Source organism: Parus major, chromosome 2, assembly GCF_001522545.3.
Source record: "Parus major isolate Abel chromosome 2, Parus_major1.1, whole genome shotgun sequence".
NCBI classification, from domain to species: Eukaryota; Metazoa; Chordata; class Aves; order Passeriformes; family Paridae; genus Parus; species Parus major.
The window spans coordinates 18042446-18058129 of NC_031769.1; the positions used below are offsets into that span (position 1 = coordinate 18042446).

The following is a 15684-nucleotide window of genomic DNA, read 5'->3' on the forward strand; positions in this document are numbered from 1 at the left end:
GTTGTGATAGGACAAGGGGCAGTGGCTTCAAACTGACAGGAAGTGGGTTTAAATGAGATATTAAGAAGAAATTTTTTCCACTGTGAGCATGGCAGAGTACTGGAAAAGGTTGCCCAGAGAAACCACAGATGACTGGAGGTGTTCAAGGCCTGGTTGGTGAAGTGGAAGGTGTCTTCATGGCACGAGGGTTGGAACCAGATGATCCTTAAGGTCCCTTTCAACCCAAGCCATTCTATAATTCTATGGTCATTTTATATAGCAAAGAGGCTAAGTAATTAAACAATCTTAAAGTTATGTGAAGCCTGGCTTTTTATCTGTAGTGAAGTCTAGGAATTTGGGGAAGCTCCTTGTTCTGGGTGGGGAGGAAGCATATTTGTTTACAAACAACAAATTTTGAAACAATCACTTTTTACTCTAAAAAATCCAAAAATGTTAAAACTAATGTTCATTTTCTCCCAGGACTGAGATTTCACTGTACCTGGAGATGTTGAATCGAGCAGCTCTCTATCCTCTGGATTATCAGTAATAATTTTTACTGCAGAACCAGGACTTAGGAGGTGTCTTTGCTGATCTTTGGCAGTCAAACCTTTCATTTGGGAACTGAATGCCTGTCCACTTCTGTGCTTCATCATCTGGACCTAAGCGGGTTATTTTGTTCTTTTGTTCAGTATTGAGAAACTAATACACAGTAGATAACTTACTTGTTCTTTTTTCCCCGTCCTTGTGGTATTTTTAGGCCAGAAAATTAGGGTTTAACAAGGAAACAAAATAAAATTCGAGTATCAACTGTGGTGTATTATGGTGATAGAAATGGGTAGCATCATTTGTATTATTTTACTAAGCCAGGAATGGTTTAGAAAGATCAAAATCTAGAAGGTTACTTTGAGCCAGTTTGAACTCCACATATGAGCAAAGGCAGCCAAAGAACAACAGCCTCACCATAATCACTGTGTCTTCAGTGTAGGTGTTTTGTGGTAAGCTAATAATGAATCTTCAATAGCTGCAGTGATACGATTTTTTAATAATCCTTCATTTTTGTTGTTTTCATGCAGGTTACTCTGAAAGCCAAACAGGTGAAGGATTCTGTTACATATACACCAGGTGTGTGCTTATGAAAATGACTGGGTTTGGGTGATAGCTGTGCCTTTCAGAGTCTGCTTTGCAGAGATTTTTGCAACCTTGCCTTTGAGAAAAGAGAAGAACTTCTGGCCCTTTAGCTGCATCCTCACAGGTTTTCTTATTCTGTTTATTGTGGGGTTTGGTCATTTGTTCAGGTTGCTCTTTTTCTTTATATCAGTGTGGGAATTTAGTAGCACTTCCCATAGATCAGATAATTTAATTGGCAAAGTTCATCACCTTGATGATCAACTGAATGTCTTGAGTTCTCAATTTTGTTGTTCTTAAGCCATCAGTCCAGAGAAGCTTTTTGTCCACTCTGCACTATTCTGAAAACCTTGAATTTGTGGGCTGTTCCCTGTTTGTTTGTGGTGTGTTTTACTTTTTCAGAAGTCTAACAGCAGTGCTTCTAACAGGTGTCATTAGGCTCTCGGAGCTTAAAACACTGGCACACAATTCCAAAAATTTCAAAGTCAACGTGAATCTGCCGGATCACATAATCACCCAGCGAGAAAAGGAAGAGGAAGTGGAGGAGGAGGGGAACTACAATCTTATATCAGAGCAGATGGATATCCAGACAGATCCAAAGGAGACCATGGCAAGTGAAACTAGACACCGCAGGCGAAAAATTGTCAAAGCACCTGAAACGGCTCTGCAGGCAACAAAAGAGGTACCAGAAGAGAAGGGCAGAGGGAGACGTCAGAAAGATTTTGATAACACTGAGCAAGAGGAAGAGAGTGATGATGAAAGCAGAAGAAGGGAGAAAAGCCGTGCACCAGAAGAACTGTGGACTCAAAATCAACAGAAACTTCTTGAAATGGCCTTACAGCAGTATCCAAAGGGAACATCGGATCGCTGGGATAAAATAGCAAAATGCGTTCCTGGAAAAAGCAAGGTATGACTTGTTTTGACTGACCTATAGTATAAATTGAAGGGAAACGTATTTGTAATAAATCATTAATTTATGATTACCTTAAGAGTGAGAGTCCATATAGAAAGGTGAAACCTTAACTTGGTTTCCCATTCCAGACTCAGGTGACCTAAAGAGAGTTATTGGCACATTTTGTTGCTTTATTTAAAACATTTTTTCATTTACTTCAGCTTGTTTGATCTGATACAGAAAATGTTGAAGTAACTCCTCTTTCATTTAAAATACCTACTTCTCTACCTTTCAGATCTTCAATTGCAGGACAAAATTAGATTTTAAAACAAATTTTGATTCAAAGTTAGTAAGCAAACGTTGATGAGCTGCTTTGCTTACACTTTCACAATACCTTTCTCAACCCATCTCAATGAACAAACAAAATAAGTAATCCATCTGCAAGTGTTAAATGCCCAATAATCTATAATGTTCTTTTTGTAGGTATAATTTTTTGAAATACATTGTCATTGATATAGATAGTCAGTAGTAGATTTCTTAATATTTGTGATGGCTTGGTTTGCGCTTGCTTCAGCCATTGCAGCTGGCAGAAAAGCCCTGTAATATTTGTGCCAAGCACAGTGAGGGAGCAGGAAGTGCAGTGGGGAAGGATCTGGGTCTCTGGCTCTGGAGCTATTCTGCAGTTTCTGGTGTCATTAGTGACCTTGAAGACTCAGCTTAACCTGCCTGCAGTGTGGCTCACACCAGATAACTGTTTTAAATAGATACTGCAATACAGCTGTTCCATAATTGCTCCTGCAGTCATTGTCAAGAAGTACTGGGCAACTGTTTCTTGGGTTTGTGTGCTCTTCAAACAGATAAACGAGCCACTAAGAAATGTAAATTGCAAGTTCATTTTTCTAATTCCCTCTTCACTAGATGTAGATTCCCCTTCTCACATTCAGTGTGCAACTTTAAAACAAGAAAACAACCAACCAACCAACCAAAAACAAACACAGCAAAAACACAGCAAAAAAACCCCACAAAAACCCCCAGACCCAAACAAACAAAAAACCTCTACAGAACCCCAGAACACAGCTCTTCTTCTAGAATAAGTACTAAAATATCAACGTTTGAATAACACTTTTGTGTTTCCTTTCAGGAGGAGTGTATAGCAAGATACAAGTTGCTTGTTGAACTGGTACAAAAGAAAAAAATGGCTAAAAGCTGAATGTTTTGAGCAAGAGGAGACGTAGCTCATCTTTGTCAAAAATGGGGTTTTAAATCTCATATGCAGGAAACTGCATTTTTGTACCTCAGTATTTCTATACGTCATGTGCCTTAGGAAAAGAAAATATTAATAAATCTTATACCATCTTACCTGGTTTGTGTGTTAAAGAATGAAGGTGTGCTTGTATTGAAGAGCTGCTTGTGCAGATGTGTGATAGGAGTGTCTAAAAGTGAGCAGAGCTTCAGGAAAACCCCCTCTGATAATCACATACTGAATCTGGTAGGTTTCAGCCAATGGATATACAAATAACTTACATTTGTTTTGAGAGAAACTGTTAAACAAGCACAAGAGTAATGAAACTCTGCACACAAAATATATTTTTCTTTCTTGCATCTCTAAATCCAAGACCATATGCTTATACATACCTTATTCTTATAAATATCTAGTAATATTTTGAAATAAGTAGTATTTATATTATTAACTTACACATGTATTTATATGCACCTGCAATATAGTATTTTTTTTTGCCAACCCTGCAGTGGTATTTGATAGCATTGTTGATTCAGTAAGGTTGAAATGGGTAAAAACACTAAAGGCCTTCATGTTTTAATTAGAAATTAAAAGATAAGGTACTTCAGAACCACTTTTTAAGTACAGAATGGCTAACGCTTATCTTGGGCTAAGCGTTCTCATTTTGGGGATGATTGTATACCCTGGATTCAATTTAAGGAATAGGTAATAAGGGTTATATTAATCCATACTTATTTTGTGTAACTTTTCCAAAATTGTGAAAAGCTTAAACTGCTGGAACAAAAGGTACTTAATGGGCTGTAAATGATAGCAGTAAATCAGAGCAATGATCACAGTCTATTGCAAGAAACATTCAGGACTTGAATTTTTTAAAGCATTATTTACTGTTAAATTGCGATTTAATACCAGGATTCTAAAAATTTTTGAGATTGAATTCAAAATCAAAATGAAAACTCAGAAAATAATGTATCTGAACTCAAAATTGAAACTTGGTGGCTGGAAGTCTCTGTCAACTTCCTGCCATTTCCACTGCGGATTTCCCCGGTAACTGTGCATTGTGCTCTGTCTGTTAGATTAGCACTTCACAACATTTCATCCCATTCCCATAAAACCTTAAGGGCTAAGTATTTAGGGAATATAAGAGTGTTCTGTACGTGTTCCTCTACCCATTGGAGTTTTTTGGTTTTGGTGTTTTTTTGGGGGGGTGGGGATTTGTTCTTTTGTTGGAGTTTTTTTGTCTCGTATAAAAAGAAAACCTTAATTGGTAGAAATAATGATACTAAGGAAGCATAGCCAGGTACAAAACACTGCATCGAATTTTTTTTTTCCACAGAGAACTTCACAGCTTAACTACACTGGAAGTTAAACATACTTAGAAGCTGTGATCTGGGTGATAATCAATGGAACAGGAATTCTGTGCTAATTTAAATGAAGACTCTTAGTGAGATCAAGTGAGGTATTTTCAAGAGGTATCAGGAAAAGTTAACTTTCAAAAGCTTTTAGTCGTCCAGAACCCTCAATAAGAGATGACTAGATGTGAAGCAAGGTAATTGAAATGGCTGCAAAGAAAAGGTGCTAAAATGAAGGGAATTGGTGAGAATTAATGGGTGGAGCTGGGATAGAACATGAGCAAATGGGAGATGTACTGTTCTTGAAAAAAACTGACTGGTAATGGGAATATTTCTGCAGTTTCTAAAAGAGAAGGCAAGTAATGGAAGAGTTTAGCCTGTGAGGAGAGAGTCATCTTTCTTTTCCACTCTGGATTTACAAGACTTCACCTGGGATGGTGTGCCTGGTTCAGTGTATCACACTTTGAGATGGAGAGCCATCCAGAAGAGAGCAGAGAGAATGATCCAGTGTTGGCATTGCCTGATTTGCTAGGAAGGTATTGCTGCTATTTGCTCTAGACTAGAGAGAGAGAAAAGCCTTCCAGGTATGTAAAAGAGAGTTTTGCAGTTGTGTGATCTGTTTGCCTGATGTCATCCATATATAACAAATATGTTACAAATCTGCTGTGGCTGTGAAGAATAACACTGGACTCAGTTTGGAGTGAGAGATAGCTTAGTTAGGTGTCAGGGCAAAAAAATCCAGTGGCAAATGTAACAAGGACTTGAGAGAACTCTTGACACCTTTATTGCTGGGGATCTAAACTTACTGTGAGCACCTGCTCAAGACTGCCCATGTCCCCAGCACGTGTGTGGCAATAGTCACACACTGCCTCCCAACACCTTCCGCTTCCCTCCACCACAGCCTTTCTCACGGGGGTCAAAGGAAGAAGGACAAGCACTGCTGATTGGTAAGAATGTTTGTTTGTTTGTTTCTTTGTTTGTTTGTTTGTTTGTAAGACCATTCATACCGAGAAACTTAAAACAAATCCAACTTACCTGAAGGAAGATGATCAAGGATGGGCAAAGGTTGAACATGCCATGCTGTCACACTTGTCGGGTTGAATACCTGAAGTGCTGGGTGTCTGTCTAATCACAGGTGCTGCTTATGCCTGGAGGGAAGGGAATTGATGGATTGCATCCCTGCTGCTTGAAGACTGAACCTTCCTGAAAGCAGAGGCAAGCTGGCTGTGTAAGAGAAATGCACTGGCCTCTTGCACAGTGGCAGTGCACCAGGAATTGGTGACAAACCCAACTGTCTCAGCATCAAGAACTGGAAAGGTTTGCATAGCACTGGTTGGTCCTTTCAAACTGAAGATTTTGGATGGGGAATGTGTGGCAGTGCCCTGCTGCAGTGGACCTGAGCTCTGCAACCAGAGCTCAGATCCCCATGAGTGCCATCCCTCATGGAGAGGGGTGGTGAAGGCTTCATCCAGGATGCATCCAGTCCTACTTCATATCCAGTTCATCAAAGGCAAAAGGAATTGGCCCACCTTTAGCTTTAGCTTTAGTGTTTGGCAGTGGGGAGGAAGAAGGCCTGGGTAAGGGTCCAAGACCTTCAGAGCCTCTCAGGGCCCTTTCTGGGTTGCCCGGTGTTTTGTGGATGATGACACAGCCTGTTTAGCAGTGCCTTTAGTCTGTGGTGACTGAGGTCAGACATCATGGTCACCAGGGAAAGGAAGACTGTAGCCAGGCTTTGTTTTCTCATGGGTCTGTTACCAACCACCAGAGCTTGTTTTTCTAAAACTTCCTTTTCTGTCCATGAAAACCAAGGTCACTCAACATTTGGGATATGACTGAGATGCTGTGAAGTGCTCTCATTTAGGCTGTTTAAGTTCTAGAGGAAAGACCAGCAGATGCTATTCTGCTGTGTGTTTTGTAAATGTACATGTTTGGACTATTACTCTCAACTTTATAGTTCTCAGTGTTAGAACTAATTTTTTTTTAAAAATGGAAGATGTTTCAGGGAAGGTTTTGCGATGTGACCTCTTTGTGGTCCTCCTTTGATGGGGCCTGCAAACAACATGAACACTGAAGAGCTCTCCTTTAGGTAAACTCAACAGTAAGATTTTAGTGCAGCGTATGAAAAACAGGCATCAGAAAACTGGTCAGTTGAAATGTCACACAGTGCTACTGCTGAATGAGTTGCTCCTGCTAACACAGCTTGAATGGATAGGGTTGGCAAAAGCAGGATTTCAGATGGTGTAGGCTGTCCAGGATTAGTTGGCTTCTGTAAACCATAAAGTTTGTTGTCATTGTTGTGAGTAAAGTGGGGTTTTGGTGAAAAATCCTCTGAATGCAGCACCTTTAGTCTGTGATGCTTTGGTGACAGAGCCCATAGCAGTTCCCAACACACTTGGAGAGCTCAGCAGCTTGGCTGCCAGGGATCTGCAGAGGGGCCTGGGCTGTTCTGGCATCCAAGGAATTCCACAGGGACAGCACTGTGGGCTTCACTGAACTGGTGCCGAATTGGCCACAGACCATCATCTTTCATGTCAGCACCTGAACACTCATTGAAACAAGGCTGGTTTTGACTGCATCTGGCCTCATGTGAACTTGGCTTTGATGTGGCCTCTCTCTTTAAAGGGTTGGTGAATTGAATGTTTGGATGTCAGAACTGTCCTTTTCATTATTTCCTTACTGTTGGCATACCAGGACTGTGGAACTGTAAACCACCCACTGCTATCCTGGGCTTCTGGCACCCAATCTCTTTTGACAATTTCACAACTACTTCTAACTTTGCCCCTTTCACACTTAGCAGGAGACAGGTATCAGAGTTTAGGCAGTTCCTCCAATAGAAGAAACACACAGGTAAAGGCAGAACTTAGCACTTTCACTGACTCCTACGGTATTGCTCCAGTTGGAGCAAGGTGACTTATATTGCCTAAGCATTTTTTGGTTTAGGTGCATGAAAAAATGCAGCAGTCTGTGGCTCCAGGAGAAGCACTCGGGATTCCCTGGAAGCTTTGTGCCAGGAGCAGGGGTAGACTGGGCTTTTCTTCCCCTCCTCTACGGGTCTAGCAGTACTGGAGTAATTACTGTGTAATTCTGGGACCCAGCCTTCTGTGTCTGTAGTCTCCCTTCTCAGCACTGACCAGTGCTCCACAGGGCCAGAACACTGACAGCTCTCTCCTGAACCTCTTCACCTCAAAGCATAAAATATTCGTCACTACTCCCAAAATGTCAGGAGGTTTTTCTCATCCTGGGAAGGGTGGGAGCAAGTGATGCCCCTTTGCTGTGCCAGAATGTTTCACATTTCCCTGCAGTTAGTTCTGAACTTGTTCATTTATCAGTCTTCTTTCAGGACTCCAGTTTTCCCCATTGGAAAATAAAAATATTTAATACTTGGGCTTTGAGCAGATGGAACAACATCTTCCTGCTGCCTCAGGCTGCCCCTGACCAGAGAAGGGCTAAAAATTGTGAGGAAGCCATAATGCGTCTCTTGTCTATCAACCCCTGATGAGCACAACCCCTCATGTTTTATCTTCAAGTGACCGTGGAGGAAGGATTGAGTTCTCTTTATTTCTCAGGAAGCCAAGAACCAGGGGTTTAGCTATTTACCAGCCTTCCCATGGACAGTAAGCAATATTAAAGGAGAAAAGCACTGTGCTGGTTTTACAGAAAGTACAGTTCAAAGGTTACAGCAACCTTGGCCTGGCTCCCCTCACCCAGGCACGGTGCAGATAAGGAACCATCCCCTCCCCGCTGAGTTCTCACCATGTTACACCAGAGCAAACTGGAGCACTGCTCCTGTGATTCCTGTCATTCCTCTCTGAAGGGTGAAAGCAAATCTGACATCAGACCCAGGCCTGTAGTGGTCTTTTCTCTCCAGAGAAAATACCACTGGACAGTTTTTCAGCTACATCAGTGTCTCTTGAAAGCCAAAATTTACATGAAAAATAGTTTTGGAAATTTCTTGTAATAAAATTTAGTAGCCATGTGTAAATCAAACCCTTCCTCTCGTGTGATGTTAATAGAAATCTTTTCTTCTGCAAGACTCACATTCACACAAGTCATATACAATGATAAACATTATTAAAGTTTATTAACAAAAGCTCTGTACATCTTTTCATACACTTGGAATTTTACATCTAGTCAAAATAACAGCACATTTCCATCTTACCTTTTGTACAAATTGTTACAGAATATCCACCAGTGGGGCAAGTAAGTAAAATAAACCACTGGTTTACTTTTGTGAAGTATCTACAAAAGTGATTTGTGACATTTTTAAAAAATTCCCCAGAACATATAAAAATAAATTATTTTTACTTTTTCAATTAAATCTACTAATTAGAAATATTACAAATCAAAATATCAATGTTTTCTTATGAATTCTTCACAATACAAAACAGATTCACAAAACTTTATTTACAGAAATGAGGTAAGAACTGTGCAATGTTTAACTAAGAAACATATTGCAGAATTAACATGTTCTTCCAAATAAGTACACAGTGGAGGTCTAATTACAGCTGGGTCTTTTCCGCTAATAATTCCCACCTCAACTCTTGATTAGTGGTCATTACCCCCATTTAAACTGTCCTTCACCACCCTGCATAGACTCGCCACGAGATCAGCAACTGCCGGAAGTGTAACACAAGTTCACCCGTTTCAACCACTGGGAAATTCTAGTGCGAAATGGTAGCTCGCTTTTTTGGTAATTTATTAGTGAAAAGTGACCCAGGTAGCAATCCACCTGAGCTCTCTACAGTGGTATAAACACCTCTAGGAAAGGCAGAACAAGGCTGCTGGTGCAAGACAGAATATTCCCGCTGCTAACAAGGACACGTCTAGTGCATGATCAGCTGTTTGCAGCCATTTCAACAAAATGGAGGTAGCAACAGGCACTTGGTTTAGGCCAAACACTACACAAGCTTCTTCCAGTGTGGCCTTCTCATCTGGTAAGAAAACTTTGTCACTGGAACCAAAATGGTTCCTTTAAAAACCTCAAAACTCTAAAACCTACACCAAAATTAATAAACTTTGGATTCCATACCATAATTCTTATTCAAGAAAAACTCCCAACTATACAACAATAGGAATTTAAAGGAATAAAAAGTTCAGAAGACAATTCCCTTATGAGTCAGGTTCCAAAACAGGTGTGTAAAAAAAGAAACGACAAACAGCAAGTCCCAGCTGCCATTACAAGCTCAGTCTAAAAGGATCTATTACAACTGCAGCAGCAGATCAGATGGGCTGGGGTTGGGCTGTTAAAACTACTGCTCTGAAACCAAAGCAATGCAGCACTGCAGACGGTTGACAGCCTTTAAATCTGTGAGATTAGGATTGAAGAGTCAAGTGTATGTTCTTCTGTAGTTGAATTTGTACTTAGTACCATCATATTGACAAAATAATTATGATTTGCAGAGTTTTATCTACTTCACAGTCTGAGACATTAAAAAGTACATCCATTTTAGTGCAACAAGAAAGCAAATGAAAGCCTACCAAAAATATCCTTATGAAAATTATGAACTGCTTGCTGTGCAGTCAGAGTTCCTTGTTGCTCTTTTTCAATCTGCAGAAAGGGAACCTGGGGTTTGCAGCCACATGAAGTGCTATAACAGCAGGACGTGCAGGGCTCAAGTGTCATTCAAATGTCAACTCTTCTCTGATGCAACTGGTCCAGTTTTATCACTGAGCCTCTGTGTAAGAGAAAATACTTCTAAAAATCAGATTATAACATACAGAGCTAAGTAAAAGTCAATTCATAAAGATGACAAAAAATGACAGAACAGTTGAGGTACATTCATTAAAGCCATCTAAATAGTAACTTCTGCATTGTAAAAAACAACCATGTACTGTAGAATAAAAATGGGGAGAGGAAAGAATAATTAAAGGAGCAGTCCTGTATTGAAGCAACTAGTGCTAAGGTTATGACATGGCAGCATTAGAAAAACACCACCTCTCCTTCTGCTTTCATTCCAACAGGAGTGGCTGTTCCCGGCCATGAGTCACAGCAAAACTGCAAGACGGTCAAGAGAAACACCTTTTTCAAGAGAAAAAGAGGGTGGCCTCTGCTACATTTGCCCGTTGGAGAGGGTTAAAATCTACAGTTCTCCCTCAGAAAAAATACAATTTCCAATTTTCCCCATCACAATTCTTTTATATATTGCTACAAAGACATTCCCTGCAAGTATTGAACACGACTGAGCAAAAATCTCATCTCATCTCATTGACTCAGCATTCAGAAATGCCTGAAAATGTGTTTCAACTGCAAGTCAGATTAAAACTCCTTAGAACTCTGACAAATAGAGAATTTGTTAAGAACAGTTCAACAATCTATGCAATTTGTCTCAATTCTAGCCTTATAAAATCTAAAATTAATTTCAAAAGAAATTTTTGGTAATGGCTTTGTTCAAAAGATATTCTGAGATTTCTTGGGATTATTTACAGCTAACTTAACATAAAAACTGTAATGCCATAATTGTAAAAATACACTACACTGTACAGACATAGTAATGGCCGTTTTAAAAAAAAATCTAAGCTCACACAATATTTTCCTTGGATGTACACCAAATATAAGGTCTCAATTCCATTCACTACTAATTTTTGGAAAATGAGGAGAAATCAGTTTTTCTGAACAAACTGTGAACATTTCTGAACAAAGGCAAGGCCTGGAGGCAAGCCCTGTGCCCCTGACAGCAGGGCCTGACCACAGTGACTGTTCACAGCCACGTCACAACTGCCCAAAGCACAAAGCTGAACAAAAGTAAGTGCTCACAGTTTTGAATGGAAGGGAGCTGTTTCCAGGAAAAATCATGAAAATTCATCATTTATGTGGTTTGTGTCTGGAAGTGTGTACTGCCTGGAAGTACCACAGAAGCCCAGCCCGAGTCCTCCACCACAGTGCTTCTAAAGTAGCTGGAGGATTTGGGAGTGGGGAGCAGAGAGGGGACTCATATTTAGGCCAAACTCTCCCCACCTGCTCTTGCAGAGAAGCTTCTCTTCCTTCTCTACCACTACCACTTGCTGTCTTCTCCAAGGAATGCTGAAACTTTGTCTTCCTGCTCTATTCATCCTTTGTTTTTCCAAGTTTCATATGCTCCTTCCTTTATCTTCTCATCTTAATTGTAACACCCTTAAAGAATGAAGCCTGTTCTCTGATTTCTTGAAGAAAGAATTCTTGTCTTGAGGATGGAGATTATGGACAAATACTGAAGAAAATGGAACATCTTTGCCAGAAAAATAGGTCTTGTTTCTTTATCTATAGTCTAGGAAATGTTTAATTACTCTATGAAGCAGAAGAGCCACTCAGCCTCCCAATGTACAGCCTCACTTTCCCAGGCCAGCACCAAGATGCACACAGCCCATTCCCCTAACACAGATTCCACCTTTCCAGCAATGGGCTCCTCACCTCTCAAGCCATCAGCTAATCCCCACAGCTCCACAGGGCCTGAGGCTTGGCCAAGGCAAACTCACCAGTAAGGTGGTAAAAGGAATGATCCTCAAAACAGTGGACACAATGCTGGGGAACAAGTAGGGTGAGGAGGACTAGGGCTGCAGTTGTAATTACAAGAGGAAGGCAAGGGTCACTGGACTGGTGTCCTGATCCAGGGAAGCAACAGTGTGCAGAAGACATGTTTGGTGTGATTACAAGTTCACGGAGTTCTGAGCCTCATTTAAATGCAGCCCAAGGCTCAAGAAAAATAAAGGCTTAAGACATAAAATCCACCATCTTTGATTTGTGAATACAGGCACATAACCTGCTTCTTATCTTTTAGTTACCTCCTGGAGGTATTGCATGGAAAGTGAGGTGAGAAGTATACTTACTGTCACCTTCTGAGCTGCGTTATCTCCATGAATTGTAAGGAATGGGTTGGTAGCAGCTGCATTAAGTGGTGAGGCCTGTGTGCCTGAAAGTAAGTTGTTTATGGGTATCTGTGCTCCTCCAGTAATCTGCAATTGCTGTACTTCAGACTGATGGTGTTGGTGATGGTGATGTTGCTGCTGTACTAATTGATACAAAAGGGCCTGATGTTGTTCCTTGAGCAATATGGGGAGAGGGAGGAGGAAGAAAAAAAAGATCAATAATTAGTTGCTGAAAAATAGCTCCTCCCTGTGTTCCTGCTTATCCAGATCTTCAGTTAGTGCAACCCTTAAACTAATCCCAGCTAATTTAGGTCACACTAATGAAGTTCCATGAGACTGTGGGAAAGGAAGTTCCTGTCAGACTCCCTGAAATCAGCAGCTCAGCAGAAGTTCAGCTAAGCCTTCTGGCTTCATCAGGCCTCTGTCAGAACAAACATACCTGAGAAGACTGTGTACTGAAACTACACAATTAACAATACAAATAATTAAACCAGTTACCTGATGGCCTATATGAACACTGCAAGCAGAGCAAAGACAACTCACGAGATGATATCCAAAAGTCTTTTGCTAGTGTTCCAGTGGAATCAAAGATAGGTCACAATACTGTTAGAATCCACACATGCTCTCAAGCTCTGCTGCCCACAGTTGATGCTGAGAGAAACAAGCCTCCATGTCCACAGAGGACAAAATGGAACTGAAGGCACCAGAGAATGATTCTTCTAACCATACACACAACCCAATAATATCCTAATATTTTACATGACTATCATCCAAAAAGGCTGAAGCAACTGAAAGACTAAAATATTATCAAAGCCTTTAATATCAAGTTAAATGCATAACTACTATTTATATTAAGCTGAGGACTCTATCCATGCCTTAGAATACAATAGAGGAATAAATCATAATTAACTGAAAAACTTACTGATGTGAGTTGCTGGGTACTTAGTAATTGCTGAAATTGCTGGTGCTGTTGATGGAGTAATAGTTGTCTCTGTTGGTCAGAAAGCAATCCTAGTCCCGAGGCACTGTAGGGTTTGACAGGGTAATACTGTGGTTTATATGGAAGTATGGGAACTTTTTACTTCAGCTTTCCATTAAAGAAAATATGTACACAAATGGACAGACCCTATTTAGCATTTGATTTCATACTGGAAATATTGTCTGACTGTCCAGTTGTAATTTGACACCACCTCAAGTCTCATTTATGCTGAGCAACAGCAACATCTTGCCTGTAACATGTTTACTCCATGCATGTTACTTGAAACTGAGATAATAATTACCAATTATAAAGTATTTTTCAAATACTTTATACAGAAAGGCCAGATTTTATTTTACAAGACAGCTTGTGCTAAATTTTAAAACCTAGTTACCAAGCATTTACTTTGCCTTGGTTTCCTTCTAATTACCATCCTTTGTGTCATTCAAACACAAATCACTGATATTGCCCACACCTTGTCTGTAATTCAGCAAACACTTTCAGCCTTGCAAGCGGCCAAGGGATGGAACAAACCTGCCTCTGCTTTTGCTAACTACTTCACTCCCAGTCTCTCTTTTCATGCCTACATAAAATTGTCTGCAAATGTTCAGGAAACTGGGCAGGGAATAGATCCAGCTGACAACTAGGCTGTAAATAAAGGGTTTCTTCAGCTATACCAGTTTACTGCAAGACCAACAGCATGAACAAGGGTATGTTGGGAATAGAAGACCAAGAAGACAGCTAGATTTACTCTTTTAGTACAGTGCTTGTTTTTACTAGTTTTAAACATCCATTAAATATTAAGGTGTTGTTTCATGACAGGTTTATCCTGCTGTTGAAAAAGTAAGTCTTTCCCTTTCAGCTGTACACTTCTGTATCCTCTTGCAAGGGGCCTGACTGTGGGTCTTGCCCAATGAGCTGCAACCTGTGGGAACTGAGCTGAAACTTTAACCAATTCAAAAGACACTTGACAGATTCTCTATTAATGAAGATGAATTCTCTGTGTGATGCAGTTCTAGTAAGAAGGTGCGTATAGGATGACAGGATTGCTTGTTGGGATAGGTAATAAGGAATTATTCACTTAAAGCAGTCACAAAGCCACACCATTAGGCTACAATCGTGTAGCTCCTTGCTTTTTTACAGCAGCCAGCAAACTGTAGCCCAACTCTGCTGTAATTTGACTTTGCATTAACCAGCCAATATGTAAATACCCAAAGCATCACCATTCTCTCCTACTGGGACAGGGCAAGCCACATATAACCATTGTCTCATACCCTGTTGCATGGTCTCAGCACTATGGGACACACCTGGTGGGCTGCACTAATGATTTCCTACAGGGAAAGGGAAGCCTGTGTCAATGGGAAGTTTATGGAATATACCCAAGGTACTGAGGGAGCTAATGGAAGTGCGCACAGAGACATTTTCAACCATTTTCCAGCAGCCCTGGCTGACTGGGTTCTCAAGATCCAAGCTGAGTACAAGAAAGCAAATGTGATGCCTGGCTAGAAGAAGGGCTGGAAGGAGGAGCTCGGCATCAGACCTTGTCAGTCTGACCTCTGTGCAAAGGAAGGTGATGGAGCAGATCCTCTTGAGTGCCATCACACGGCGTGTACAGGACAACCGGGATCAGGCCCAGCCAGCACAGGTTTGTGAAAGGCAGGTCCTGCTTCACTGACCTCATCTCCTGTGACAAGATTACTTGTTTGGTGGGTGAGGGAAAGGCTGAGAATGCATCTACCTGGACTTAGGTAAAGCCTTTCACACTAATTCCCACAGTATTCTGACTAGTATTACCATTGTTCCTTTCTTCTCTTTTTACCTCACTTTTTCTGTATTCTTCTATACTGGAATTAATCTTCTCCGCTGTTTTTGTTCATTCTTTTATCCCATTCTTTCTTTTTCCCAGATCATGTTTTACTTTTGCACTTCTTTTTGCTGCTGTTGTTCTCCCTTCTCTTTAATCGCTCTGCCTGCCTCTCTTGCTCTGCATTGGCACTTGAAAGAAAATACCCTCAGTCAACAGCTGAGATCTCAGTGTCTACAGACAAAACTGAACTGCAGAGGACAAAATGCTGCGGCTCCCAAGCTTCCCAGAAGAGACAGTTCACTGGGTTTCACCTCAGAGCTTTCTCTAAACCAGATCAGCTTGGAATGTAAATTTAATCCTTTTTAGCTTCTCATTAAAAGGTACATGATCAGTCTGAAATTCTCCATCCTACACTCTTCTCTGGTTGCGAGAATGTACAGAAACAATCCTATCTCTTTCTTCAAATCACTTAAT

At 40.6% G+C, this 15684-nt stretch overlaps 2 protein-coding genes across 15 annotated transcripts in view; one reads left to right on the forward strand and one right to left on the reverse strand.

Moving 5' to 3' along the window:
- DNAJC1 (DnaJ heat shock protein family (Hsp40) member C1) overlaps positions 1-3355 on the forward strand; it is a 108256-nt gene extending 104901 nt beyond the window's left edge. The window contains exons 10-12 of the mRNA XM_015615174.1: positions 1053-1101; positions 1533-2011; positions 3138-3355. Coding sequence (XP_015470660.1) covers positions 1053-1101; positions 1533-2011; positions 3138-3206 — 597 coding nt within the window. The 3' untranslated portion in view covers positions 3207-3355. The remainder of the gene's footprint in view (positions 1-1052; positions 1102-1532; positions 2012-3137) is intronic.
- Positions 3356-8639: 5284 nt separating this feature from the next.
- MLLT10 (MLLT10 histone lysine methyltransferase DOT1L cofactor) overlaps positions 8640-15684 on the reverse strand; it is a 125705-nt gene continuing 118660 nt past the window's right edge. For 9 of the 14 annotated variants that reach the window (XM_015615070.1, XM_033511589.1, XM_015615109.1 and 6 more), the window contains 3 exons: positions 13350-13452; positions 12389-12601; positions 8640-10277 (listed from right to left, as the gene is read on the reverse strand). In XM_015615070.1, coding sequence (XP_015470556.1) covers positions 10209-10277; positions 12389-12601; positions 13350-13452 — 385 coding nt within the window. In that variant the 3' untranslated portion in view covers positions 8640-10208. The remainder of the gene's footprint in view (positions 10278-12388; positions 12602-13349; positions 13453-15684) is intronic. The other 5 variants (XM_015615148.1, XM_015615078.1, XR_004495680.1 and 2 more) reach the window with 4 other exon arrangements.